General features: G+C 36.4%; 1 protein-coding gene across 3 annotated transcripts in view; it reads left to right on the top strand.

The window, feature by feature from the left end:
* The window catches only part of STAG2 (stromal antigen 2), a 40,171-nt gene that overhangs the window by 4,557 nt on the left and 33,317 nt on the right, over positions 1-2,297 (top strand). For all 3 annotated transcript variants that reach the window (XM_008949126.1, XM_008949125.1, XM_008949127.1), the window contains exon 4: positions 1,825-1,921. In XM_008949126.1, coding sequence (XP_008947374.1) covers positions 1,825-1,921 — 97 coding nt within the window. The remainder of the gene's footprint in view (positions 1-1,824; positions 1,922-2,297) is intronic.

Raw genomic sequence — 2,297 nt, 5'->3', positions numbered from 1 at the left:
TGACTCACTCATGTGACTTCTCAGCAGCCTGGAAGAAAGTCTATCTTTGGGATTGAAAATCCAGAGTTTACAGCTTCTGCGACAGGCGTGCAGGAAGCTGGGCCTATATGCAGTCCTCTCAAAATTTGCAGGTTCCTACATTAGACCTGGGAACCTCAAAGCCTGAATTCCTTGGCAGAAATTTAGTTTAAAGTTTTTAAAAAATAGACTACTTTGATGTATTTGCACAGAGAAATTCTGATACTTCCGTCATTTGTTTTGTTCTGTGTTTGAAAGCAGGTGGAAGAACTATACTTTTCTGATGGCTGCTGTGTGTACAATATTTTCAGATAATTATCAGCAATTATATCTTCATGACATTTTAACTCTTTAAAATTACGTACAGTCAAAATTGTTTGCATTCCAAGACCAAAGTAGACCTTTGCCAGGCCTGAGTACTCTGTTGAATTGTGGAATTGATACCTGGGTAATAAAGCGAATCTTTGTCAGTATTTTTTGCTCAAAATTTAGGAAATAAAGTATTTCTAAAGTAAAGTCCACTTAAAAAAAGTAAAAAGTTTTTTCAGCGTCCCTCAGCGCTTACGTTCTTGAGAAGATTTTGCTAATTTTTATTTTAATTTATTAATAGAGATTAGTTTAAATTCTGTTCCATAGCTGCTTCTGTTCTCTGGCAAAACCAGGTGGTTCATATGCTGAGACAAAATGTTTTGAGAAACTACCGTTTTCCTGGATGTTCTTTTAAAATAAACTGTGAAAACAAGGCTGCCTAACTGAAATACTTCTCCCGTTCATAGCATTATCCTGTTTTTGCACAACAACCTTCTTTACAGTCTTAGATCAGTTAAATCAGTACTAGTTTGTAGGTTCTGCTCCTACTGGGAAGACTGACAATTTCACTTGGAGAAGTGCATCATACCGTGAACAATCTTAAATTTAGGGAGAAGGGCTTTAATTGTATCTCTGTTGAGAAGTATTTCTGCATGGCAATAGTTTTCTTTGTCCTCGGAGCATTGTTGCCTGGGAGAGTAAAACTTGAGGAGAGATGTTGGAGGTGGTGCATAATCCAGTTGTCTTTTGGAAATTGAGCTATTGCATCATCTCTCTTCATTTAGAGTGACACTGGATTTTAGGGTGGGGTATCAGCATATAAAAAAAAACTCAAGATTGAGAGCTTGATACTAAAATGAGTCTCTTGTGCCTGTGTTAGTTAATTGTAGATGTTTGTTTTTATGATTTCTGCAGTAGACAGTTTGTACTATACACATGGATGGTTTAAACCACTGCATGTAAATTTTGTTTTCTCACAACTGTTACCACAAGTTTGCTATTGATTTGCTTCCTATAAGGTTTTTAGTAAAATGTTTTTGTTTGTTTGGTTTAGTAATACAGAATAATGACTGTTCATGCAGCATAGGGCAGTGCTGTTCATCCTGCTATGGCTAGTGTGTGTGGAGCACAGATCATCAAAGGGGCAACATTTTTGAAGATTATAGGGAGTTACAGATGTTGGAACTGAACAACTAAATAGTATCTTTAGAGAACTGTTACTAGGTTGGGGGGGGAGGGCGGGAAGAAAACTTTGTATTCTTCCTCAAAAGTAAGTGGCTGTAGGACTGAGTTTCATAATTATCTGTTTATAGAATAAAATTAGTTTCTTGAAAACTGATATTATGGCAGTGAAGGATCATTTAAACATTTTGTTCTGTATTAAATCTACAGATTATTTATGGAAGGAACAAGCAGCACTGGAAAAGCAGTTAAATAACACCAACTGCCTTCAATTTTTGAGAACTAAACAGTGCTTTTATATTTGTTTCTTTTCAGTCTGTAGTGGATGACTGGATAGAGTCATACAAACATGACAGAGATATAGCACTTCTTGATCTCATCAACTTCTTTATTCAGTGTTCGGGCTGCAAAGGTAAGCTACTGAAATGTTTACTCATCCATTTAAGTAATATTATACTCTGATTCTTATTCACTGCTTTTTCATTGCTTTTATGTTGAGTGTGTTAAGATTGTTCTCACAGCCTTTGTAGAGGTGCTTGATCTAAAAGCTACGATGAGCAGCTTCATGGTTGCCTGTCTACAGAAATTTTATATTTTCATATTTTATTTGCTTCTTTATTTTCTGGTTTTCTTTCTTCGTTTCCATGTCCTCTATTTTTCTCCTCACCTACTTCTGCTGAGTTTAAGGTAGCCTACCCTGCAGTCCCACTGTGCTTGGTAGAGTAGGACTGGTTGTAATTTGTTCTCCTTGAGCGTCTCCCTGTCCTGATAAACTCTTAACGTGAGTG

This window comes from Merops nubicus, unplaced genomic scaffold, assembly GCF_000691845.1.
Source record: "Merops nubicus isolate BGI_N331 unplaced genomic scaffold, ASM69184v1 scaffold21971, whole genome shotgun sequence".
Lineage (NCBI taxonomy): Eukaryota > Metazoa > Chordata > Aves > Coraciiformes > Meropidae > Merops > Merops nubicus.
The sequence above is the reverse complement of the archived record's forward strand: the minus strand, read 5'-3'. Positions and strand labels throughout refer to the sequence as shown.